The 24,974-nt window shown below is 33.3% G+C and overlaps 4 protein-coding genes across 19 annotated transcripts; 3 read left to right on the top strand and 1 right to left on the bottom strand.

Annotated features, from left to right (window-relative positions):
* Nucleotides 1-3,087: 3,087 nt before the first annotated feature.
* Nucleotides 3,088-3,961, bottom strand: LOC100802275 (uncharacterized). Its single transcript, NM_001364220.1, has one exon. The coding sequence runs from the start codon at nucleotides 3,902-3,904 to the stop codon at nucleotides 3,653-3,655; it is 252 nt and encodes an 83-aa protein (NP_001351149.1). The 5' UTR covers nucleotides 3,905-3,961; the 3' UTR covers nucleotides 3,088-3,652.
* Nucleotides 3,962-5,509: 1,548 nt separating this feature from the next.
* LOC100801741 (60S acidic ribosomal protein P1) lies at nucleotides 5,510-7,072 on the top strand. Its single transcript, XM_003526710.3, has 3 exons — nucleotides 5,510-5,767; nucleotides 5,872-6,081; nucleotides 6,926-7,072. Exons 1-3 carry the CDS (start codon nucleotides 5,699-5,701, stop codon nucleotides 6,977-6,979), a joined length of 333 nt encoding a protein of 110 aa, XP_003526758.1. The 5' UTR covers nucleotides 5,510-5,698; the 3' UTR covers nucleotides 6,980-7,072.
* Nucleotides 7,073-8,919: 1,847 nt separating this feature from the next.
* Nucleotides 8,920-17,404, top strand: LOC100801195 (protein EMBRYO SAC DEVELOPMENT ARREST 30). 4 transcript variants are annotated; one of them, XM_006581622.4, is made up of 12 exons: nucleotides 9,289-9,505; nucleotides 9,636-9,723; nucleotides 10,167-10,404; nucleotides 10,502-10,586; nucleotides 12,600-12,670; nucleotides 12,794-12,882; nucleotides 12,986-13,229; nucleotides 13,779-13,891; nucleotides 14,187-14,277; nucleotides 14,504-14,632; nucleotides 15,718-16,271; nucleotides 16,582-17,404. In XM_006581622.4, exons 3-12 carry the CDS (start codon nucleotides 10,237-10,239, stop codon nucleotides 17,027-17,029), a joined length of 1,992 nt encoding a protein of 663 aa, XP_006581685.1. In that variant the 5' UTR covers nucleotides 9,289-9,505; nucleotides 9,636-9,723; nucleotides 10,167-10,236; the 3' UTR covers nucleotides 17,030-17,404. The 4 variants fall into 4 exon arrangements, with proteins under 4 accessions (XP_006581684.1, XP_006581685.1, XP_040872394.1 ...); XM_006581621.4 differs by lacking the exons at nucleotides 9,289-9,505; nucleotides 9,636-9,723 and adding an exon at nucleotides 8,920-9,270; XM_041016460.1 differs by lacking the exon at nucleotides 9,636-9,723.
* Nucleotides 17,405-18,388: 984 nt separating this feature from the next.
* LOC100800653 (serine/arginine-rich splicing factor SR34A) lies at nucleotides 18,389-23,408 on the top strand. Of its 13 annotated transcripts, none has more exons than XM_041016459.1 (14): nucleotides 18,396-18,523; nucleotides 19,203-19,469; nucleotides 19,613-19,724; nucleotides 20,211-20,276; nucleotides 20,379-20,453; nucleotides 20,534-20,675; nucleotides 21,056-21,102; nucleotides 21,181-21,238; nucleotides 21,904-21,953; nucleotides 22,036-22,092; nucleotides 22,388-22,467; nucleotides 22,556-22,624; nucleotides 22,705-22,741; nucleotides 23,147-23,408. In XM_041016459.1, the coding sequence occupies exons 3-14, from the start codon at nucleotides 19,638-19,640 to the stop codon at nucleotides 23,165-23,167; spliced, it is 789 nt and encodes a 262-aa protein (XP_040872393.1). In that variant the 5' UTR covers nucleotides 18,396-18,523; nucleotides 19,203-19,469; nucleotides 19,613-19,637; the 3' UTR covers nucleotides 23,168-23,408. The 13 variants fall into 13 exon arrangements, with proteins under 13 accessions (XP_006581683.1, XP_003526756.1, XP_040872387.1 ...); XM_041016456.1 differs by having other exon boundaries at nucleotides 22,553-22,624; XM_041016457.1 differs by lacking the exon at nucleotides 19,203-19,469 and adding an exon at nucleotides 18,783-18,897 and having other exon boundaries at nucleotides 18,422-18,523; nucleotides 22,553-22,624.
* The last annotated feature ends 1,566 nt before the right edge of the window (nucleotides 23,409-24,974 follow it).

The following is a 24,974-nucleotide window of genomic DNA, read 5'->3' as shown; positions in this document are numbered from 1 at the left end:
GATGGTGGCTGCCACTAATTTGAGGTAGTCTGAATGGCTTGAATAGGAGAGATTTGTAGTAGGAGTACCCGTTAAAATCGTCAAGACACTCGTCTAGCTACTCTAGGTTGGGGATAGGTCCTGGGGAAAGTTATAGACACCTTTCCATAGTTTGTGTAGGGAGACTTCACTTAATTTCCTCTTAGTATTAGACTTTGGTATTTATCATGCACTTTTAGAGCTGAGACTCTTTAAGAATCTTTTCATTCTTTGGTTATGTATGAAAAGAAAAATGAAATCACTACAATTGAGGGCAATAATTTTTTTTTTTATAGTTTTCCAGAATTGAGAAAGTAGAACGATGGGTGATGACAAATTTGGGAGAACCCACTAATTTAGGGCAACAATTTTAGGAAATCAAACCATTGTATTCACTAAGTACTAATAATAATTAATTGTGTTATTCTTTCATTTTAAGAGATCTTAATCAATTTAAAATATTAAATTATCTATTTTTCAGCATAATTAAAAAATTCAATCAATCATTTATCAATGTTGAATCTTATTGGTCACTAATTTAATTAATGATTGTTAATGTTATTACAATATTACATTGGATTACTTATTTTGGGATTAATATTGGAATTTCCAAATAGTCTCACTCATATTAAGTTATTATTATCGATGGAATAAAATATATTGTAAATTTTCTTTCATCTTACAAACCAAGAAAAAATAATTTGTCCTTCTAAGTTTATCTAAAAGAAAATTTAAGAAAATCAAATAATAATAATAATAAAAAATTCATAAAATCAAATTATTTTCTTCAAAGATGAAAGAAAATTTATAAATTAATTTGTGCATAAGTTAATTTGAGTTTAAATTCGTATAATAAAAATAAAATATATTTTTTAAAGATGTTTAACTTATTATCAATAATTACTTCAAATCCATCCCTTAATCATTTACATTTTTCTGGTTTCTAATTTTTTTAGTCTCTCTCAAGTGTCAAATCTCAATTACCTTTGCTTGTCTGCACCTTCACCTAATTAACGACGCGCCATGCCCCTAGCTACGTCCATGGTCAATGATGGGTGGAATATCATGAAGTCCAGGGAAGATTTGTCAGTGTTCTTGTTAAGTCATGTGAACGCGAAGAAAAGACTAAGATCTTGGTTGAAGCTTTTGCTCAATCAAACACTTTGATTTTATTACTATACCTGGTTGCTATGGCTTTCATAGTACTCATTTGTTTTAAATTTTGATATAGTTAATTGTAAATATTTATTTGACCTTAAGCTAAACGATCTTTTAAACACGGTGATAGATCGAGACTGCTTGCTATTTGCTAGTATAAAAGAAATGCAATTACAAGAAGAGTATTACTATTTCAAATTTCGAGTTACAGGGAAACACAACTTGATCTATCGCGTACAGAACAAATAAATTGAATCGAATTGCCTATGATGTGATTAGGATCAAAGACGAAAGGAATCCATCTAACAGGGTACGATGGATTCAAAGCAGTGCAAGCCATCCAACTCCGGCGCAAACCTGGGCGGGTTTTGCTTGGGTCCTACGGGTGATGATCCATTCGAATCTTTTCTGGTGGTTTTCGACTCGGTGGAGGGAAAGGAAAATCTCCACTTCTGTCCATGCGCGATGTCGAAGTGGCTGAAGAGAGACATGAACATGTTGTGTTGTGAGGATTTGAATGAAAAAACTGGTGAAGGCGGTGGTGGTTGATTTGTTTGTTATTGTTTTGCTTAGGTTGTTGTGTCTGCGACGATATAATAACGATGATGATATGATGATTTATATTGGATTAGATGAATCAGAATCGGTGCAAAGAAAGAGTCGTGTCTTGAGAAACTTTTTTGGATTTTTCACCAAGTTTCTTCTTATCCGGTGGTTGGGTTGGGTGGACTCTGCTAGAAGTTTCTTTGCATTTGACGCGTAGTTCAATCATCATTTACTCGTTTAATCTTTCACCTTCGTCTGACTCGTGTAATAGTTACCCAACTTTGATTCCGATTGAGAGTTTTCGACAATTTTCTAGTTGACTCTTCTTCATACATGCTTGACCAATACCCCCCAAAAAAAAAATGCAAAATGCTACCAAAAAATACATGCTTGACCACCAACTATCTTTATATATTACTAGTACTATTACAACACATTGATAAAAATGTTATTATAAAAGGATAATTGTTTACTATTGATTGCTATTGGTGTAACTAGATTGTGTCTATGACTATTTAGGTGTAAAATATAATTTGTTTGATATCTAGATCAAATATTAGATTTTATATCTTTAATAACATTCAATTGGGTTATGATATTTCAGGAACGATTTTTTATAATTGACATAATCGTTATTGCAAGATCCTCGATGTGCATCCTAGACAGTTATGTCGTGACGTTGATGTAATTTTAGGATAAAGTCAAAGCGTCAGTCGTATTGATGGGATCTGTCACATGTGAACTAAGAATTGGTGAGCATATGACCTAGAGAATGTATAATCATTCAACCTCAAACACGATAACATAAGGAGACTACAAACAAATCATCACTTGATCCGTATATGATCAAGAGGATATATAGTCCTTCAGACAATAACAATAACAGATAAAAATTAAAAAAAAAATCATAACTCAATTCATAATTGTGAGGATATACAATTTCTTAGTCTTAACTTTGATATCATAGAAAAATTAAAAAATAATATTATTTGATTAATATAAGACTTAAAAGACTAGAATTACTCATCATGGACTTACTAATCATGAAAAACAATAAATGCCTTGGATAAATTTATTATTTATTAATTATTTTTTTCTTTTTTTAATCATAAATTTGTCTATCAAAATTTTATAACGTATTTTTTTATAAAGAGGGGAAATGGATAAAAAGCCATTAAGTTTGCAATATCTTGAACTTTGTGAAAGTTCAAATGAAAGGATCAGGAATTAGGAATATTTAACACAACAAGCATCCTTCATTCTATAGTTCTGTTGTAATCAGCCTTTTTTTTTTTTGTCGTCGTCGTTAAGAAGTTACATTATCCCATGTTATATCATCTGAATTTTTGTTAATACAACCGCACAGTAAATCTCCTAAAATTGAATGGATGTGTAATGCTTTTGTCAATTGACATCTTATAGTAAAAATAATGTACTTTTAATTATGACTTTTACTTTAATGGAACAAAAGCATGACTGTGTGGAATTAAGGATCTACACCAATAAAATGTTTTTTTTAAGAATACTCCAATAAAATGTTATTAACTTCGTTACCGTTCATTTAATTTTTATCATTGTGTACTTTGGACTCCTAACAATGCCATAGCTTAGGACACATCCGAATTCACGTGAGATAAATTTTAAAACTAAAATAGACTGCGTGATTATACGATTCAAGAAAATTGTTAAATTATCTAGTCAGTCCATTTGATAAAACCAATCTATAAAAATCCAAATTGAGGTAATTCAAAGACCCTATTCTCAGCTGGGAGATTGTAATTTCAATTTTTGTTATTCTTCATTTCATCTTTCGCGTACAGTACATAGCTTTCTCAACTACTAATTAAACTATTCAGTAAAAATAAATTGAATTGAATCGCGTATGATTTTTATGCCATCTGAATTGAGATTGGAGACTGAAGAAATCCATCTAGCAGGGTACAATGGATTCAAAGCAGTGTAACCCGTCCAACTCCGGCGCAAATCTGGGCCTCAAACGGGGCGGGTTTTGCTTGGATCCACCGGGTTGTGATAGATTGGAAACTTTTCTGGCGGTTTTGGACTCAGCGGAGGAGGAAGTGGCTTCTGTGTTGGGCTTCGAATTCGTGCTTTTTACTGGGAGCAAAGAAAAGCTCCAGTTCTGGGCCTGCGCGATCTCGAAGTGGCTGAAGATGGACATCATCGTGTTGTTGTGTTAAGGTGGTGGTTGATTAATGATTTGTGTGTTATTCGTGTCTGCAACGATACAATACCAATGACCAGTATTTATATTGAATTAGAAGAATTGGTGGAAAGAAAGAGTCGCGGACTTTGCCAGAAGTTTCTCTGCATTCACACGCTTTTTTGACTCGTAATGGTAGGCTTCAATTGAATTTTCCACAACTTTCTTGTTGACTCTTCTCCAATCTCCATACACGCTTGACCACCAACTATGTCATCTTCAATGAATAAAAAAATGTTGTTATAGGATAATTGTAGATCGACATATTGGTTATTGATCATCTAAGAGACTTCGATGAATTACTTTAAATTCATTATAAATTAACTTATGCATTAACAAAGTAAATATTTTTTTATATAATTTAATAAAGAAAAAATGTTGTTATATATATATATATATAATTTAATACTTTTAATAAAGAAAAAAAATTCTTTATAAAAAAAGTTATGCATTAACAAAGTAAATATTTTTTATATTAATAAATAATCATTAAATTCTAAATTAATTGATTTTTATAATAATTACTTTAAATTCACATCAATAATAATTTTTTATTAATTGACATACAGATTAAAGTATTAAACTCTAATTTTATTTATTAAAACTCTTGTAATATCTTTATTTTTTTTTATAATAACATCTTTATTTTTTTAAGAAACAATTAAAATTCAAAACTATCAATATCCATCAAAGAAATTGATACTCCACTTTGAATCTTCATAACTTCAACAACTAGATTCTCTCTTTTCGATCCATTTTCTCTGATCCAAATCACAAATTGAATACATGGATATAAAGAATATGTAATTAAAAAATTCGAGTAAAAACTTGGCTCATAAAATTGTTTATAAACGTAAAGAGTTCTTACTTATCAAACAACAAGGAACTGTTGTTTATGGCAAAGGGAGAAAAGGGTGAGAACTTATGTTCACGACAAGAGAAAGGGAGAGTCGAGGTCCTTAGTGATGGCAATTCTTATTGCGTTTTTAGGGAATGCTTTTTTTATCAGTCTTTTTTACTGAATGTTTGAGTGTGAGATATTTTTTTGGTGGAATGTTTGAGTTTGAGATGCACTATGCTGATTCTTACTTGAGTGTTGAAAAAAAAAAACATTGGTTATACTTATTGAAAATCATATTGATTGGATTCTATTGCCATTCTTGAATTTTCGTTTCACTGTAAAAGAAACCCCCCTTAATTTTTTTGAAAAAAATGCGTAGGTGAAATATCAAATATGCGTTTACGAAATTTAACACTACCCGAAGTTTATCTCCGAAACCAAAAGATGGGAATTCTATTTTGAAAAACCTAAAGTCTGAAATAGAAATGTGTTGGAAGCACCTAGTTCTTCATGGTTGTGTTCCAACGAGAAGAAATATTATAAAGAAAAAGTACGAAAACATTTACATGTATCAGAGCCTGAGAGGAAGGAGTGTGCATGATTGGTGTGAGAAGAGGGATTGTTAAGATTGATAAAACTAAGGGCAATTTTGGAATAAAGATAAATCAAAAGGAAAAAGAGGAGCGTATAAAAGTAAAGTGAGGAGTGTGTTTAGCATTTGCGAATCAGAAGAAGAAATACCCAACCCAAATCAGTTTGAAGGCCTATTAACAGGTACCCAAACCAAATTGATGAAACCCTAACTAGCGTGAAACGACACTATATATTTGTCGTCCTCCTTTGGAAAACCCTAGACGGGTATCTCTTCTACGACGCAAGCAGCTTCTAGTTGTGTAATTTCTGCGTGGGCTGCAATGGATTCCGGTGTCCAGGGTTGCATCTTAGCCACTTTAATTCTCCACGACGAGGAAATTCCAGTCACCGTTAGTCCACTTTCTCCTTCTAACCATAATATTTTTCTTCATTCTTTATCCATTGATCGTAGATCTCAATTCCGCTGCTCCTTTTATGTTTCTTGTTTTTTCAGGCTGAGAAGATCAACGCTCTGTTGAAGGCCTCTAATGTCTCCGCCGAGTCATACTGGCCCAGCCTCTTCGCCAAGCTCGCCCAGAATAAGAACATCGAAGACCTCATTTTGAACGCCGGTGGTGGTGGTGGTGCCGCCGCTGCCGTTGCCGCTCCCGCCGCCGGTGGTGGTGCTGCCGCTGCAGCCGCACCCGCCGCCGAGGAAAAGAAGGTATTGATTATGAACCCTTTAAGAATGTTTTGTTTCTCGTTTGATGTTTCCGATTAATGTTTAGACATGGTCTTAGATGTGTGAATGTAATGCAAAATGTATGAACACAATCTTAGAAATCAACTCACGAATGCGTATGCTGCTGCAAGGCAGGGTGGAAAATAATTGCATCTTATAAAATTATGTTTGCAAACTTGAAAATAAGTTACATGCTATTAGGCTCTGATGATTTTTTGTTGCATAAATACTCTGCATTATCTATAAACCTGCAAATGCATAGTGTATTCTTTGGGCATTGTCATTTTTGTTGTATTGGGTTTCATCTGTTTTCCTTTATTATGTTGAAAGGGGCTTTTGATTTTTGTTACTGAGCATACTTATAGTTGCTCTACCAGGAATTTTGTGAAACTTGTAATTGGTTATTTTTTACTGGTAAAGTTGGCTAGTAGGGACTTGTATATTATTTCTCAAGGTGATTTGAATTAAATGCTTTTGTCCATAATTGCTTATTTGAGCAAAAATATAATATAAATTGGAACGATTTAATTTGAGTTTTGAGTAATAGGATGTTTTTTTTTATATATAGACTTCTGAATAATGAATGGCCAGAAAACAGTAAGAATGTTTGACGTAACTTTATTCTGTGTGAAGTTCAGCTATTGTTCTTCTACCATTATTTTGTATACTGGGATTGAATGTCTTGTGTTAGCAGCATGCACTGCCCAGTCATTTATATTGCTTCTAGTGTTGTGTACCTCTTTTCATCTTGTCTTGCCAGCCTTCTATTTGTTATTTATGCATGGCTTCTGTAATGTATTTTGTACCTTTCAATTTGTGTTTGCAGGAAGAAGTGAAGGAAGAAAGTGACGATGACATGGGTTTCGGCTTGTTTGATTAGGTCTTTTTTATATAGTTGTAGCCAGATTTTGAGTCTTTGAATTGAAAACTTGTTTTGTTCTATAAAATTTTTATTGAAGAGATTCTTAGCCAATCGACTATCACAATTGTTGAATTTTGTTGGTTTTTTAATATATTTGTGGTAACTAAATTTCTTATTATTCACCGGTTTATTTTCATATTCTAATTGTCACAAAATATAGGGATGTATCTACAAGAATTAGTCTGTAAAAAATTATGCCAATGACATTTCTCGAACACCAGTTAATTTTTGTTGGAATATTTCTCAGGCGGGTTTTACTATTGGCCATGAATCCAATAAAATGTTAAGTGGCGTAGGTGTAATTTTCTTCTTTCATTTTAATCTTTTCAAACCAATCCTAAATTCTTGCCCCCGGTCCGATGCTGGCCCGTTTGACGATTTTGTTTAGTAGAAATTCAGTTGAACTAGGGCGTGATTTGTATCGAGGTTTTGACTAAAACCAATAAGCGATGGCAAGTTGGTGTTTTGAAATCCGGTGATTTTTAGTGATCGAGACTAGAAAGGAGCAATTAACAGGTTGATTATCCCTAGGCAACAGTTTCTTAGTTTGATTAACGTTCTAGAGGAAGAAAGAAGTTGTAGCTATAAACGAGTAGAAGTGGGATTTTATAATTTGGCAAACTTTACATGAATTTGAAACTTGTATCACGAGTATCTTACCCTGTAAAGACAATTGAAATAGCTACATTCCCAAATGGATATACTGTTGGTCCAAGTTTTTGAAAGGAATTGGATATGGTTGAGTCTTTTTCAAGGAAGGGACTTCCTTAAGGAGCATTGGAAATGTTTAGCTGGGGATAGAAAATCAATAGATCCTTGGAGAGACAATGTTCTTTCCACATATTTGAATGTATGCTTGGTTTAAATAAGCAATTTCAAACACGCATTAAGTGATTAATTGTACTATTGAATCATTAAACATTGAATTAATGTCTCATGTAATTCATTACTAATTCAGTTTTTAACTCAGTTTTAAATGTTCCGCCGTTTTCACCAAAAAAAAAAAAGTTCAACCTTCGTGAAATATCCATGGGACAGAAAATGATGATCAGCACCCTGCATGACTAGATATAGAATCGAGTACATAAATGATAAATGCACATTTAGATACCATGCCTTTAATATTAAAAGATCGAATGCCATCTATAGCTTTACAAGCCAAATTTGACCTTTTGTTTAATATAATTTAATTATTGTGTTTTCATATAAAACAATAAACAAACGGGAACCAGCTCAACTACTTTTCTTTTTGGAATTTTGTTAAGCGTTGTGTTATTGAATTTATCTAATTGTAGAATTTATCATGTTTCTCAGATTCATTATCATGATATGATGCTCAATTTGATTCCTATGTTTTAGATTTATTCATCCATTCATTCTTATTTTAACAAAGTTGACCAGGTTTGATATAGATCATTCACCAACTTAAAATTTAATCGGAAATCGGAAATTACAGACCAACGCCAACTCAGTAAGCTAACCTAACTTTACAAGAGCCTTTTTTTAAATCCCTACCAAGACATTTATTTCATTAAAAATCGAATGGTACAAAAGTTCACTAACCACTTCTCTCTCTATATTTTTAATTAAAATAACATTTTAAATAATAAAAAGATTATTTTATTTTAATATTCTGCTTCCAAACATCTCATAGAAGGAAGATGCCTGTGATTTATTCATGTTTTTTTTTTTCCTTACATGCTTAAATGAAAATTTTTATCTTATATTTGGAATGAGAGAAAAAGGTGAAAAGAAAACAAATTAAATTGAAATTGAAAGGAAAATAAAAGGAAAAAAAATTGAATTTTTATTTTTATAAGTCAACTTTTCATTGTTTTTTCTTTTCATTTTCTTTTAATCCAAAAAAGAAAAAAAATTATATGTTATTCTTGTTTTTCTTTCCTTGGTGCCAAACATACCATGAGATTAGTGTTGTTGAAGTTAACACTTGAGATGAGGGGAGGGAAGAGTACGGGTGAATCAATCGATGTGATACCGTGAGTGATTTTGGATTTGGATCCACAGAGCAAAACAAAAATCCATATTCCACATTCAAACAAACCACCCTTTCGGCCTTACCCTTGCCCCAAACAACAAGCTATCCTCTTCCTCACAGTCACGATAAACAGTGAAATCCGAATCTCGATTGAGCTGAGACGCCCAACGCTACGCTACTACTTGCTGTCTGGGTGGCTGCTTTCGCTCGCTTCCAAATTCTCTTCCTCACCGACACTGATTCGAATTTGCTGGTTCGCTTTCGAATCCATACTCAATTATCTCGTTGCTCGATGCCAAATGCATGTGCTGACCTTCTGATCCAACATTCAATTTCTGTATCCATTTTTTTTATGCCTTTATTTGTTGTTTTCCTGCACTTACTGTGTTTGCATGTTTGTCTCTGCCCTCCGAAATGCTGCTTCGGTTCTCATTTTGTGTCGTCGGTGATTACATTGGAGGAATCCATGGTCGTTCGCCTTGGATGTCGTGCGTTTGTTATGATCTGACTAGTTTAACTATCTGTCTTTTGAGTAACATCGTAATTTTAATTTATTTTTTAAAATAAATTTGTTAACAGTTGAAAGTTACTACCTAATTGCTGTCATTTGCTGCACAGTTAAAAAAATTTAATGTGATGCTGCAACATGAGTAATTCCTGGTATTGATCCTAATGTCGGTCAGATTGGGATTACTACAATGAAAAGGTTGTTATTTAAGGATACAATTATACCTAGGCCTTGTTTTGAATCAACTTCTCGATGAGTGATGAGTGCTTATAATACGAGAAGAAAATAAGAAGGTAAAATGAGTTGAGCTTCTCTCCTAAAGTAAAATCAAGTAATCAACTTATGCACTTTAGTTTTTTTGGAGAAGTTAAAATGTATATAATTAATTTGTTTATGGGAGAAACTCAATTTTTTTTACCTTCTTATTTTCTTTTCTTTAAAGTGGTTATGAGTCATGAGGAAGTTTACTTAAACAGGTCTAAATAAAGTTTTTATGGAGATTGGCAATTGAGTTGAGGTACAGTGTACACGGATGGGAGGCATTCTTCTTGGTTGTTGTACTTGTCAACTATGACTCTATCTATGAGCACTGTGCTGCATACTTTTTTGATGAACCAATTTATTTGTACACTTTCTTGTAGATTGATGTCGCAACTATTTAGTTCAAAGTCGGCTGGTGCAGGATTGGTGATGTAGACTCACTGAGCCAAGATGCCATTCTTAACTAAGATAAAATGGGTTGTTCTTTCTGTAGTCACTTTATCTCTGGCATCTATCATCATTCATCTATCTTTGACAAAGTTGTGGGCTGTTAACATAGTGCAGTATAAAGCACTACCTAGTCTTCCTGAAGAATTTGGATCTGTGTTGGGTAGACAGGTTAGTTTTTAATATTTATGTATTTGCTTCTTGTGTTTGGTCATGTGTTTTGGGTTTCACTCAAGTTTTTTGATTTTATTTGCTTGAAATGTTACAGGTTATAAAGAATAAGAAGCTATGGGGTTCCATTGAGTCTTTGGAAACATTACAGCCTAATGCAAATGCTAGAAGCAATTATTCTGGTAATAATTTAGCTCAAATTTCTTAACTCATTATGTGGGAGATATGAGAAGAATGGAAATGTGCAATTTAGATTTGTAGTTAAGTCATAAGTGGGTAGGACCGTGTATGACTTAAACTTTGTTGAAGTGTAATTGTGTAAATATTTTACCTCATTATGACTTCTTTTTTTTCCCACTTCCATATATCAGTTACTAAGGTATTATCTAGTAAACAGATTATAGATTATGGGAATCTCTGCTCCATGTGGTATTGGAGGCAATTATTTTTTCAAAAATATTACTTTCATATATTAAAAGTTCTTTGAAGATTTTGATTATAATCTAGTTTGAAACATTTTCCATTTGAGCGTTATTGAAGTGGTGTTGGGAGTAAAATTAAATTTTGTTGGGAATGCATAATTTGAAGAGGTAGCCTTGGTCACCAATGATGTCAGGATAAATTTGTTGATTGAAGATTTGTCATTGACAATAATTTGTCGATTGAAGATTTGTTGTAGACAGTAAATGATCAATCAAGTACTTGAGATTGATCGGATAAATTAACAGTCATACTTTGTGTGGTTTCCAGTTGATGGAGCCAATTTAGTGGGTTTGTCAATTCTTGACAATTTTGCCAACAAGAGAAAGTACATGGGTGACTTTGCAAACTAAATCTATCAATTGGAGATTTGCTGCTGACGGTGAAGTATAATGCTAAGACAATTAATTTGATAAGCCGACGATCATAGAGAAAACTGTCAGTGTAAAAGGGTAGTTGTGATGTAGTTATTGTAGCAAGTACATGAGCAAATTGATCTGGCCAATAGAATCAAATAATGTTTGCTCCATCGATGTTTCATATTTCCATTGATAAGAAATTAGAATGGCAGTTTTGGTGGGGTAATGCCAACACAAAGACTATCAAAGCTATAGGTGTCATGTCAAGGATGTTACAAGTGGGTGATGGTTACCAGATCAAATCTTAAGTAGTGGGTTACAGCTACCAAAGAATTCAAATTAGAGAAGGTTTCTGCAGATTGTGGTCCTTCATTTAATGCCTGCTAAAATCCAGTTATTTAAAATTTTGTATTTTGAATTCAAATTTGTAAATTATTGTGAAGACTTGAAGTGATTATTTATTATGTCTATAAATGGCACTTAGGATGCTGAACTTGGGGCTGGCATTTTGTGGAACACTCCCTCAGATTCATATTTTCTAGGATTTCAAGGAGTTAGCTTGTCTTGCATTTTACATTTCCTTTAAATTTACATTTTCATCAATGCAATTTAAATTTAAATTCCCTTACATTCATGACATTTTTATCATTCTGGCACTTGGGTTTCTCATTTATGCACATTTACTATTTCTTACCATTTTGTTTCTTTTTTTTTTTTTAATTTCAAAGAATATTTTCTTGCTTGCAACTTTATTTTTTAACACTCCTTATGTTTCTCATATTTTACTTTCATCACATATTTAACCGCTTTCTCTTTCTCTTTTCAAGTCCATTTACTTCCTTCACTTTATTTTTTTAATGCTGAGTTTCATGTTAAATTTCATTTCCCTATCATATATTTAAGTTTTTTAGTTTTATCAATCTACATTTTCTCTATCAACCCATCTCTTCACCATTTTATATCAAACATTTTCTTCACCTTCTTGTCCAAAATATGGTTTTTCAATGTCAAAGGCTTTGTATAACTTATACCTCACAAGGCCACAACACAGATTTTGTTGGTGTAAGAATCTTAATCTCTGACAAAATTTCACCACAAACTAGTTGGCAATTCCAGTGGTGACAATAAAAAAATTCTCTTTGACAAATTTCACTGCCATTCAATAGAGAAGTAAGGATTTGTGAAATAGCCTTGAGTTGACTATAATGTACATAATTGAGCATGAGCTAATATTAAATTGGCAATTTTGATATTTAGCAAAATTTTAACAGAAATAATATATTTCTTCATTTTTCTTACATGTTGTTTTCACCCTGTCCATGTTCTACATCAAGTTTGTGTTTCTTTTCTTTGCAGTTCCAAAGGAGCAGAGCAATGGTTTCATATATGCAAAAGTTTTTGGTGGGTTTGCAAAGATAAGATCATCGGTATGATCAATCAGACGTGTATAAGTCTTTTGTTTTATTGTTTTTTTTTTTTTTGGGGGGGCGGTTGCAAAATTATTTTCCATCACTGTTTGTAATTTAACAACAGTATTCTTGTTTTTATAGATCCCCGATCTTGTTGCTATTTCTAGAATTTTAAATGCTACTCTTGTCATTCCTGAATTTCAAGAAAGTACTCGCTCAAAAGGAATTAGGTATGTACTGCAAGGTTTCTGCTGCCATTGTGCATTACACTATTAATATTTTCTTACTGTGATGCATACATACAATTTTATTTGTTTTTGAAATTTTATTCAGCTCAAAGTTCAAGAGTTTTTCCTATCTTTATAACGAGGAGCAGTTCATAACATTTCTCAAAAATGACGTAATCATTGCAAAGAGCCTGCCAGAAAGTTTGATGGAAAGGAGAAGAAGAAATGAAATTCCTACATTTAAGCCCACAAGTTCAGCTTCTCTAAACTTTTACATCGAAGAAATTTTACCAAAGCTAAAGAAATCAAAGGTTATCGGATTAATTATTGCCGATGGTGGAGCTCTGCAGGTATTTCAGTATTACTAATTAAATTGTCAATTAAAGTTTATGTCATTGTTGCAACCTTGTAGATGCCATTGAGACATCTGTCATCAGTAATTTTCAGATACCAAAATATTTGTCTATACTCTATATAGAAGAAAGTTAGTGAATTATGTCATTTTTTAATGTTATCAAAGTACTTTGTTTTAGAACTTTGAAGCTTTGTGGTAACTTTGAGATCTTATCATGGCCCGCCTTTTTTGTGTATGTGCTTATTACTTTACCTGTCATGGACTTTGGACTTCATGCATATACTTTATCAGCTTAGCTTCATTCTCAAACAAACCAGAAAAGTCTGGACAAGTTAACAAATGCACATAAGAAGTGAAGGACATAAATTTTTATTGAGTGCTTCTTTGAGTTGTATTTGCTGTCCCAAGGGCATTGCTTCTTTAGTATGTGATGCTTTCAGTTTCTTAGATACAATTATTTTCATTCTTTCACTTTTTGTTAGAGCATGTGTATTTTTGACCAAGTTGCTAGAGTTAAACTTGAGAATGATATACATTTCTGCAGTCAATACTCCCACTTAGCATGGCTGAGATTCAGAGGCTAAGATGCAGGGTTGCTTTCCATGCCCTGCAATTTCGTCCAGAAATTCAAACGCTTGGCCGTCGGATGGTTCACAAGTATGTATACCTTTGGGTTGAACAAGTTGATCTGCATTTGCTTTGTTTCCATGTAGATTACTCCCTTGTTTTTCTTGGCACTGCCAACTTTGGTGGGTCTTTAAAATGTGTGATTCTACATGTTCCTGTTTTCCAAAATAAGATGATCATGTGGTTTCTTAGAAATTATAGGGTTTAGCTTGCCGGTACAGTGTTACATGGATTTTCTCTATGGTGGTCATTTTCTGCCCATAAGTCACAACTCACTAATGTTTTCTGGAGTTGATGTATAAGTGATTTCTGCTTTCTTTTTAAGGTTAAGAGCATTGGGGCAACCATTCTTGGCATTCCATCCTGGCTTATTGAGAGAAACCTTGGCATACAATGGTTGTGCAGAACTTTTTCAGGTTTGCTCTGTATTTCTCTTTTGTATCATTGCCTAGAGTTATTGGAGAATATTATTCTGCTTCTACAGTGTATATAAAGTTCATTTCTTAATTCTTTTAATAAGTATTATTGGGTACATCAGAAATTGGTAATATATGAGTTGGGTCATCCATGTTCAGCTTTTCTCTCCCCCTCCATTTTTTCTTTTCTTTCTTTGGTTATTTTGTAAAGGTTTTGTTTTGTTAGGATGTACACACTGAACTCATTCAACATCAAAGGTCTCAAATGATAAAGGAAGGAATTCTTAAGGATGAATTGAATGTGGATTCACACTTGCGAAGAGAAAAAGGTCTATGTCCGATCATGCCTGAAGAGGTATGCTAAATTTTACTATAGGGTTTCCTGGTTAATGAAGTGGTTGTGATGCTATTGTCAGTTATAATTGCTGCTACTTCGAAGAGTTTTATTATAAATGGACTTTTGCATTTGGGAACAATAATCAAAGTAATCTTGATTGCATTTTTACTGATCCTGGATGGATGCCATGTGTTAGCATATGTATAGAGTGATTCTACTAATATACATCCAAAATATATATATTTTCCCCTGAAACTGTTGGGTTGGGACTAATTTCTTAATATAATATTTGGCTTCAATTGTAAAAGATGAACATCATTTGGACAGTTCCAAAAAACAGGATATTCAATTTGTTTAAAGTAGATATCAGCAGTAATGGGTGAGTGGAGTCCATTTCATTACGGTTTTCACATACATTTAAGAGGAAGTCATGGATCATTCTATAAAAAGTACATAAAATTTTTTTTGTTCTAATTAATGCTCAAGCTCCTACTATTGTTATAATAAACCCTTCTATTTACTGTTAAAAAGAGTTTAAGGATTAATTGGGATGAGCTGTCAATACCCAAGACATCTACTTGCAAAAGACACCCAGTTTAAGATGGTTATATTTGCTTACCTATAATAACTTAATCCCAAGTTAACTGAAGGGTCTATTATAAGTTTATAACAATAGTAAGAGTTTAAAGATTAACTGGTACAAGGTGAAAGTTTGAGGTGCCTATTTGTAAAAGACAAAGTTTAGAGTATTCGTATACTCTTTTCCCTAATTTAAATAACAAAAGCCTGTTTAATATTGTTATTTCTGAATTTTGAATGATGAATACATTAAGAATAGACCATTATAATTTACACAGTTACAGAATCTAGTTATATATGATTGAGTTCTATTTAGCTGTAGAGCAACTGTTCAAGATGTCAATGGCTCCCAGCTGTTATGTGGGATCTCAGCCTCTGCCGAGGGCAACTGATTTTACAATTGCTATGTAGTACAAGTATTTTGGAAACATTGTTTCCAGTTTTGTGGATAAATATGGATTGTCTTTTAGAACTTCAAAATGCTACTATGTAGAGGTTTTATTTTTTGTTTTAACTTGTTGTAGGTTGGCATTCTCCTTCGAGTAATGGGTTATCCTGCCAAAACAATCATTTATCTGGCTGGCTCTGAATTATTTGGTGGTCAACGTGCTTTAATTCCTTTGCGTTCCATGTTCATCAATACTCTGGATCGCACTTCCTTGTGCAGTGAGAAAGAGTTGTCTGATTTGGTTGGACCTGAAACACCTCTTCCTGTAAATAGTTTTCGACCACCTCCCACAAAAAGTGAGAAAGAACTCAAAGAAGAATGGAAGAAGGCTGGTCCTCGGCCTCGACCCCTTCCCCCACCTCCAGGCAGACCAATTTACCAGCATGAAAAAGAAGGTTGGTATGCTTGGATCACTGAGACCCCTACAGAACCTGATCCTTCCCCTATGGATCTGAGGATGAAAGCACACAGGTTACTTTGGGATGCGCTTGATTACATTGTTTCTTTGGAAGCAGATGCCTTCTTTCCTGGATTTAACAATGATGGTAGTGGATGGCCAGATTTTTCAAGCCTTGTCATGGGGCATCGACTGTACGAGACAGCTTCTTTTAGAACATACCGACCAGACAGGTAAAAAACACATCCTGAATTAAACTTTTGTAGATTTCCAGTCTTTGTTCCTTGCATTAAGGCAAATAATCAAATGTTTGCATGAGATGCCCTCTTTTTAACATGTGCATTTTGGATGTTGTAATCCTTTACCTGAATCGTGTGTCAACTGATTCCTTGAGAATTGCATGTGTATTTCAAAACTTCTTAGCATGCTACTCAATTGAAAATGATGTGTGTGTTTAATCAGTAGTTGAAATTTCTCTTTTGAAGTTATATTTCCCAAAATTTTACATTTTATTATGACACTACTGTATCTGGTCTTTCACAGGAAAGTTGTTGCGGAACTTTTCAACACGACTCGTGAAAATCTGTACCATCCTAAGCATAATTGGACGATTTTAGTACAGGAACATCTTAACAAAAGTTTGACTGAAGAAGGCCTCATAAGGCAATCTCTTTTGTCAAAACCTGCAATGTTCCTTTCACATCCATTTCCAGAATGTTCCTGTAGAATAGCTTCAACCAAGGCTACTAATCATGTCAAAGGTGAGAATGGCCAGGTTCTATATGGAGGTGAAGATATATGCCCCAAATGGATGCAACATGCTAATGACGCAGGTAAATTGGAGAAAGAAGGCGTCAAATCCCAAGATGAAGGGCTGGCAGACTATGAAAGTAATGATTTTGTTGATGAATCTGAATCTGACAAAAATGGTAGCAAAACCAGTCAGACTCCACTCTGGGATCAAGATGAGGAAATGGATCCAAATGACTAAGAGGGGATGTGCATATCTAGTCTACAGTTATACATCATCCATTTTTTCCATAATTTGTGAGGGCATAGGTTATAAAAACTTGTCACAGTCCTACCTTTGCTGAGCGTATATGGGTATTCAAATCTATTCTTTCATTAAATTTGGGTTATATTTTCAAGGACAAAGGGAGCATTTTTCTTTTTCTTTTTCACTTTATACTTACCACTTCCCGCGGAATTTTTGTTGTAACATACACACACAAAAAAAGAGAGAAAAAGGATCAGCCGTCTGGTTAATTGGAGCACAACAGATGAAGAAGATTTTGTGTCTAGAGTTTATACATGGTTGTAGGCCAATTGTTTGTTTTGTACAATACTAAATATCTCCATTTTTAAAGTTATGTGGATACAAAATTGTAGCGGTCTGCTTACCTGGGACATTCCTTGCCCTTCAACAAAACTGTTGGCGTGTTGTTGGCTTGGATATTTACTGGGCACTGAGCAGGCAATAAATGAGTAGAAAGCGACGTTCAATGGATACAAAGCTTGTGGTGATTACTCGATACCACTTCGTAGAAGCTTTTCTTTTTTGATAGGGCCACTTCATACAAGCTAAGAAGGAAACAAAGAAACAAGTCAAGAAAATATCAAAATTCCTGCAAAATTCTTAACAATAAAACTAAGGGTGTTTTTTTTGTGTATATATATTTTGGCTAAATTACTAGTTTTGTCCTCTAATTTATTTTAGAAATTCGATTTGGTCTTTTAATTATATTATTTTTAAAATAGATTTAATTAAGTCATTTTGTCCAAATTGAGGTTAACGTTAATGTAATGGACACGTGTCACTTTTATACTTTTACTCTAATAATAGTATAAACTGTATTGGAAAGAGTACGTTAAAAAGTGTACTACAAGCCTTCCTCAAAAGTAAATAATAGTGTTCTTTTTCTTATAATCTTTATCCATCTAACAACCACTAATTTTCCTTGTGTATCAATCAGTTTCTATATGTTATAATTTATAAAAGTATGAATAAATTTTAGCTTAAGAATTATCAAGTATATAATAAAACATAATTAATAATACTAATAAAATTATTATTAGTCACTGTATCTTACATTTAGTAAAAAAACAATTTAAAGTATTTGCAAAATATTAAGCATTAATTGATAACGATAAATTCATTTTCTTAAATTTGAAATTTAATAAAAAAATTAAATTTATAATTTTTTTGTGATGATTAAATTTATGAAATTATACTTTTCATTTTTCAAGGATAAAATTGTAAATAAGAGTTAAAAAAAATTAATCAAGAGTTACCGTTACCTTAACATGGGCCCGTACTACTGTACTGGAGGTCCAAACCCATTTTGGGTCCATAAATTCGGTACTCAACCCTACCACTTACACTCTCTATTTTCTCGATTTCGGAAGGGTCGTGTTCTCTCTCTGCTTCAGCTTCGGCTTCGAGAAGGGTCGATTGGGTCCCCAAGCTGTTTCTTCTCTGTTTCTGGTATGGCATTCATCGATTTTTTCCTCTCTCTCTGAATTTACATTTGTCGCATGCCTCTATTCGATTTGAGTGATATGCAATTAGGGTTTTGAGGAATTTGACCTAAATTCGATTGACGAGCTTGAAATTTTTAATCTCTCCATATTCCCACGCCACTTATTGTAGTTGGCATATTCTGAAGACTCTGCAAAATATATAAAATTACGTTTTAATCTCGAATTTTACTTTTCCAATGTTTTCTCCCTTTTTTGTTTTGTAGTTATTTATCCGAGTTGTTATTGGAAGGCTTACTCCAAATTAGCTGATTTGATTATTAAAGTTGTAATTCACTGGGGGTGAAATCTTTGTAAGAGGTTGAAGAACCTGGTTACCGGGTATTATTCAGTTGTAACTTGTGAATTTTAGGGTTGTAATAGTAATTCAAACAAAGAGTTCGTACATATAAATGGTTCGTGTGCATACACGTGTGTTTCAGATAGGGAGGGTAGAGAAATGTAGTTCCACTACATATCCAGGACAATTAAGTTGATTTAACTAGTGTGTACGAATACAATAAGGGGCCATGTTGCGAATTTTTGCCAGGGATGATTTTCAATGCTGTTAAAAGAGAGCTGAGTAAGGTTTAAGTATATGTCGATCTTAATTTGATCTCATGACATCAATGCTTTCTTTATGATAGATGACAAGCGCTTGGACAAATATGAGCTTTGCAATCAAACATAGGGATATAGAGAGGGAATGGGAGAATCGGGGTGGAGTTATGGTTATTTTTTTAAAAATTATTGGAGATTCTTGCTCAGTCTCAGAAGATGTATGCCTGCTAATATACTGGAATGGATGAGGAGATCAAATTTAATTTCAATATTGTTATAAGCTTTGGAGCATCATGGAGCAAATGAGCAATGGAGCTTGTGGAGCACGGCTCACCTCAAGGATTGCTCTCTTGGTTTGCTTCATAGTTTTGGTTTTATTTATTTTTGTGTAATCATTAGAGCAATGGTGATGATAATTAGACATTTTAGGTTTAGGCGTGGCTTAAAAAAAACTATGAAAGTTTCTTTACTGACGAGCTTCCAATTTTGTTTGTAGACAAACTTTATAACCCTTATCAAACATGAGTGGTCGCTTTTCTCGCACAATTTATGTTGGCAACCTGCCCTCTGATATAAGAGAGTCAGAAATTGAAGATCTATTCTACAAGGTTGGATTTATAATTTTCTTGTACAGTATATTGTGGTGCATCCAGTGTATTATATTTTGTGCATGTTCAGTTGGCTTTGCCTCCCATATTTCTATATTAATTTTACCTATTATCTTGAATGTGGAATCTACCTCTGCTTTTGTAAATTATGCAATGTGAATTTCCTTACTAGAACCATTTTTTTATGACCACTTATTTCTTTTAAAAATAACGAATATATCAACTGATTAGTAAATAGTATCTAATACTATTCTTGTGAGCTAGGATTTTTCAACCTGCATGCTTGTGTATTTTCTTGTTATGGACCCTGTTTACCTTTGAATAGGTTATAATTTACCGAGTCTCCTACACTTGGACCCTTCATTCTGTAGCAATCACATGATGTTTCTTTCTTTCCTATATAATATTTATAGTTCTTTTATCTGATGAGTGGGGTTGGTAGTTGTGGACTGATGTAGTTGTGTTGCAATGATATCCTCACTACAGTATGGCCGTATAATGGATATTGAATTGAAGGTTCCTCCCCGCCCTCCATGTTATTGCTTTGTTGAGGTATTTATCCTTACTCTCTTTAGTACTTCTTGTGGACAATTCTGTATGTGTCGTTATCTTTTCTTTTGCAATTTGATAATTTGTTGTTTGTTGGCTTGCTAGTTTGATAATGCTCGAGATGCCGAAGATGCAATTCGGGGTCGAGATGGATACAACTTTGATGGTTGTCGGTTAAGAGTAAGGAGCTGTTCCAACTTTTGACTTGCGAGGTATATACTATACTTTTCAATGGTATGTCTGATCTGTTCTTGTTGTAGGTGGAGCTTGCTCATGGTGGTAGAGGGCCATCATCAAGTGATCGACGTGGATATGGAGGAGGAGGAGGAGGAGGAGGAGGAGGTGGTGGCAGCGGCGCAGGCGGGGGTCGTTTTGGCATCTCACGCCATTCTGAATTTCGAGGTGGGTCCATTAGGATAATCTTTTTTATTTGATATAGAAAAGGACAGAGGGTTAAAACACTATTTTTTTCCTTCTGACTGCACATCCATTTAGCTATGCTTTAATCGTATAATGTATATGTATTTTTAATTTTTTAAATTAAGAATTTAATTTTTTGGATGCACATGATTCCAAGATTTTCAGTCTTTGTGCTTAGAATGTTTGACTTGATTTTCCATTTTGAAAAACTTGTTTTTCATGAACTCTTTGCTTTAGTATGGTTGATAATTCATAATTTATATGTTATAGCTTTTTTTTATCAAATCAACCATAGTTGTTGAAGGTATTTTGTTTCATATTTTGCACACACCATAAAGCTTAGTTTTTATTTCCATCTACAGTTATTGTTCGCGGACTCCCATCTTCTGCATCTTGGCAAGATTTGAAGGTATCAAAGTGTTCATACTCATAAACTTTACTACTCAAATTGTTACCACCTCAATATGTTATGAATATTTGGTTTCAGGATCATATGCGAAAAGCTGGTGATGTGTGTTTTGCTGAGGTTTCCCGTGATAGTGAAGGTAAACCTTCATTTTGGTTTGCGGTTTGCTTACCATAAATTACTATGTTTACATTGATATAAGCTTATGGTGATTCATGTTTTTTGGTACATCTAAAACAGAAAAGAAACTAGGGTCTAATATATGAGGACTTTGAGTGTTAAATCCTCAGCATTCTATCTATTCTACTCAAGATGAGACTCTGAATTATATCTCGTTTGTGGTTTCTGTCTTCCTAATTGCTGGCCTAGTTATGAATGGATTTCATGCATGTTATAGAATCTTAATTACTATTAAGTGCAATGAGAATGATCATGTGGCAGTATAACTTCAAATTACCTTGCATAATTTAACTTGTATAAGTTGGAGTGATGTTAAGTTGGAAAATATAATTTTTAGAATTAAGGGTTTGTGGTTAAGGGCACTAAACACATAACATATATCCTTTGAACTTTGCTTTGGTGAATAATAATCTACAAAATTGAGTGTATTTATTTATATTGTGATCTAATTATTATAAAGGTAGAGAAATTGTATTCTGGAGATAATGATGTGCCGATGCCTCTTGTGTCATATCAGATGGTTACTTCTAACTTTCTCTTCTACAGAATGTATTCTTATTCTGGCATATTTTATACTAAATTTAGTTTTCATGTAATCACTCATACTATATGTTCTCTATTTAGGGACTTTTGGCATTGTTGATTACACTAATTATGACGACATGAAGTATGCTGTAAGTTCTTCATTTTGTTGAGTGATAGCAAGAAAGCTGCTAGATTCTTCTTTTATCCGTTTTATAACATACAGCTTTGCAGATTCGGAAACTAGATGACACTGAGTTTAGAAATCCTTGGGCGAGAGCTTATATTCGGGTAATTTCTCATCCCAGGGTTATAAAATTCTCATCTTTCCACTGATGTTTATAAATTTTTCAACCCTATTAAGATCCTAGGGTTATATCTAAAGTAATTCCTCAATGCTGTAGATCTTTCAAAGCTTCAAACAACTATTACATAGTGATAGATCTTGAACCTTTCTTTTGCTTTTTCCCCCCTATTAAGATCTTGTATCCCATACTTTAAAAAGCATGAGGGTGCTGGATTAGTCTATGGAGTTACCCTTAAAATAAAAAGTAGTGGACAAAATTTTTGACTGGTGTTTGTACAGGTGAGGAAGTATGAGAGTAGTCGTTCTAGGAGCCACAGCAGAAGTCCCAGCAGGAGCAGAAGTCCAAAAAGAGTTAGAAGGTGCTGCTGCTTTGTTATTGTTCATTGTCATATAGCTTTTAGACATTACTTTAACTTATGGAAAGTCTGTTGTTACGTTCTGCAGTAGATCTTTGGAGCGTTCTGTGTCTAGGTCTCGATCTAGATCGCGATCAGTATCACCAATCAAATCTTCTAGGTATACAAAACATACTATGTTGAATATATTGTTTGTAATACTTTTAATATTGCACCTGAATTGTTCATTGAATTATGCAGGCCAAGATCACGTTCACGATCTGGATCTCCTCGTCAGGTATTTAAAACATTTAAATTGAAATGATTTAGAATCATGATAAGATTCTTTTAGTGAAGTTAGAATGTGACTTGATTTTGAAAGCACTGCTAATTAACCAATATGTCTGATGGTTCAACTTGTTTTAGAAAATGTGATTCACAATTTTTTACACCATGTTTCTCTTTTGTTGAGAGCTAAATTTCAAAATGTTAGAATAAATTTAATTTTTGAATGTTATGAAAAGCATTTTTAAAATTAAAATACTGACTTTGAAGTTTAAATGATGCGGGATCTTCTGGGGTGATAAATTCAGTGTTCTTTAGCCATGATGGAGTAGTAAATAAGTTTTAGTTCGTCCTATTTGTTTGCGTTTGTTATAAAATGTGTAATCAATCTTAATTCGAAGCATGGACTTTTTTTCAGGTGCTGTCAGGTAGTGGTTGAGTTTCTGAAAAAGCCTGTGGTTCTCTGGTGATATTCTCCCATTCTGGTGGGCAGTATCGGAATTATATTTGAGTTGGACTAAATTGTTTTAGGGAAAATTATTGTTGTACCTAGGCTGTTTCTTGGTAAATTGTTACCAGTTTGGTGATTGTGTTGTTTCTTTTAAAACTAAAATGTTGGACATTAGCCTAGCGCTTTGTACCTTTTAACTAGTTTCTATGACAATTATTAGCGCTTTTAATTTGTTTTTTAATTTCGAAGTTATAAATCCATCAAAAACTCAACGTGTTCTTTAAAGTAAGTTAAAAAATCAACGTGTTCTTTTAAGTAAATTATACTTTTTTCTTATAGATGCTTAAATTGAAATGTTGATTTTAAATTAAAATTATACTCTAATTCGAGAGATGAATGATACACTTTAATGTAAGCAGGGTTTTAGCGATATTGTTGTCGAATGATTAAAACACAGTTTGGGCAGAATTCAAATGGACAATAGTGTTTAAAATTTTATTTGGTGATGATTGATGTTTTATTGAGTACAAAAGAAGATACTTCCAAATATACATCAATCGTTAATTTAAATAAAACTAAGAAATAAACAATTCATGTATTTTTTATAAAATAATAAGCATTCTAAAGTGTAGCATGTTCTTGAATCTTTTTATCGTTGTAAAGAAGTGGAAAGGGCCCGAGTGTATGACAATCCTCTTTTGGAAGGTAGTTAGGGGAAACACTTTTTACCAATACTGAACACTATAGACATGCTTTCTTTGCTAGTGATTTTTAATTATATGCGAGGGACTAAAGATATTTTTCACACTTTGTGATTGCTCGTTTGTTGAACAAGTCGGGCACCTTTTGTCCGATAATTTCCTTGACCATAACTGCCTATGATCGAGAGTTTTTGATTCATTGCAAGGAGGAAATGAGGTGGAGCCTTATCTTTAGGTGCACCTTGGATAACTTTTGGAAGTGTAGAAATGACTTGGTCTAAGTTTATCGATCCTTCTACACTAAAACACCAAGTTTGGATAAAAATAAAGTCTCTTCAAGTTTTCCCCTCCAGACAGGCGGTGGATGAAAGTAAATGTTGACGGGGCTTTTTCCATGGCACATAATATAGTGCTGTATGTGGTCGTGTGATAAGGGGTTGTGATGCTCACTTTTTGTGTGCTTTTGTATTGAATTTGAACTGTCATTGTGTCTTAGCAGTTGAGCTCTTAACCAATTGGCACGGGCTTAATATATGCATTTCTCGTGGCTTGTCTCATAATATAATATTAAAATTGGGTTCCCAAGTTGCATTGGGGCTTATTGACCATGGATGTCCTCCTTCTCATGCTGCATACATGGGCTTAGTGAGTTGCAAAATTCACCTTTTAGCTGCAGTATGTCAAGATCACTATAAAGGAAACATCTAATGTCAATATCATTCTTAAAAAATAAAACTAAGAAATAAATCATACATCTAATTTGTTTTAATATAATAAGCCTTCTAAAGTGGTGTTATGGGGTCTAGTTAAGTTGATTGAGTAGAGTGCGTAAATTATTATAAACTTTTTGATAATGTTTTTGACTTCTACAAATAAAAAAGTCTTCTAAAGTGGAAACATACTGAGTATATGGTAGTAATCTGTCTATCTTCCAAACAGAGCATAAATATAATATTTGTAAATTTTATTTTGGCCTTTAAGACTTATAGTAATAATTTTGTGTATAAGACCAATATTGAAGTTAATAAATGATTCTTGTAATTTCGGACCTAAAGTAATTAAAATTAAGAAAGTGTTAATTTCGGTTAAATCAT

This window comes from Glycine max, chromosome 6 (assembly GCF_000004515.6).
Source record: "Glycine max cultivar Williams 82 chromosome 6, Glycine_max_v4.0, whole genome shotgun sequence".
Classification (NCBI taxonomy): Eukaryota; Viridiplantae; Streptophyta; class Magnoliopsida; order Fabales; family Fabaceae; genus Glycine; species Glycine max.
This window is presented reverse-complemented; position numbering and strand designations above follow the sequence as displayed.